General features: G+C 46.1%; 1 protein-coding gene across 1 annotated transcript; it reads right to left on the bottom strand.

Annotated features, from left to right (window-relative positions):
• Positions 1-34: 34 nt before the first annotated feature.
• LOC112094822 lies at positions 35-385 on the bottom strand. Its single transcript, XM_024176507.1, has one exon. The coding sequence runs from the start codon at positions 383-385 to the stop codon at positions 35-37; it is 351 nt and encodes a 116-aa protein (XP_024032275.1).
• Positions 386-688: the final 303 nt, after the last annotated feature.

The raw sequence follows: 688 nt of genomic DNA, 5'->3' as shown, positions 1-688 counted from the left end.
AAAAAAAAAAAAAAAAAAAACCGACGATCCATGATCATCCTCTGTTGTCCGCCAAGGCAAACGACCGAACGACACAAGCAGAGCCAGCGACGACGAGAGCGGCGAAGACGGTCGGCACGAAGAAATCCAACTTGGAGCGCCTAACCATATGCGCCGGGAAGCAGAGGACCTCCATTGGATCATTCAACGGAATCCTAACAAAGCCCTTGGCGTTACACGACTTGGAAAATGACGGAGATATCGCCGTCACGAAGGCGATCTCCGCCGAGAACGACGCCACCGCCACCGTCAGCGTAAGGAGAACCGTCCACGCCGCCGCGTGCAGGAGAACCAGCGGCCGCGTCGCGATCCTCTCCAAGATCGAACGGAAAACAGAGAGAGTCATGAAAGATTGGGTAGTTTTTTTTTTTCTCCCTTTTTTTAAGCGACTTATAAGAGAGGAAGTGGAAGCACGTCTTTTGTAAGTTGTAACTATGTTAACATGGGCAAATGGTCTCGCGTGGACGAAGATAAATTGACGAGAAAATTGGTCAGGATTATGACCCTGTAGATCTGGTCGTCTACGACAACAACGTTCAACGTTTTGCCTATAGTTGCCTATAATAAAATTCTCCTTTTTCATGGAAAAATAGAGTAAAATTCTTCTCTCAACTTTTTTTTTTTTTTTTTTAAATCAATGAAAGAAGGG

The sequence above is a fragment of the Morus notabilis genome, unplaced genomic scaffold (assembly GCF_000414095.1).
Source record: "Morus notabilis unplaced genomic scaffold, ASM41409v2 C11286285, whole genome shotgun sequence".
NCBI lineage: Eukaryota > Viridiplantae > Streptophyta > Magnoliopsida > Rosales > Moraceae > Morus > Morus notabilis.
The sequence above is the reverse complement of the archived record's forward strand: the minus strand, read 5'-3'. Positions and strand labels throughout refer to the sequence as shown.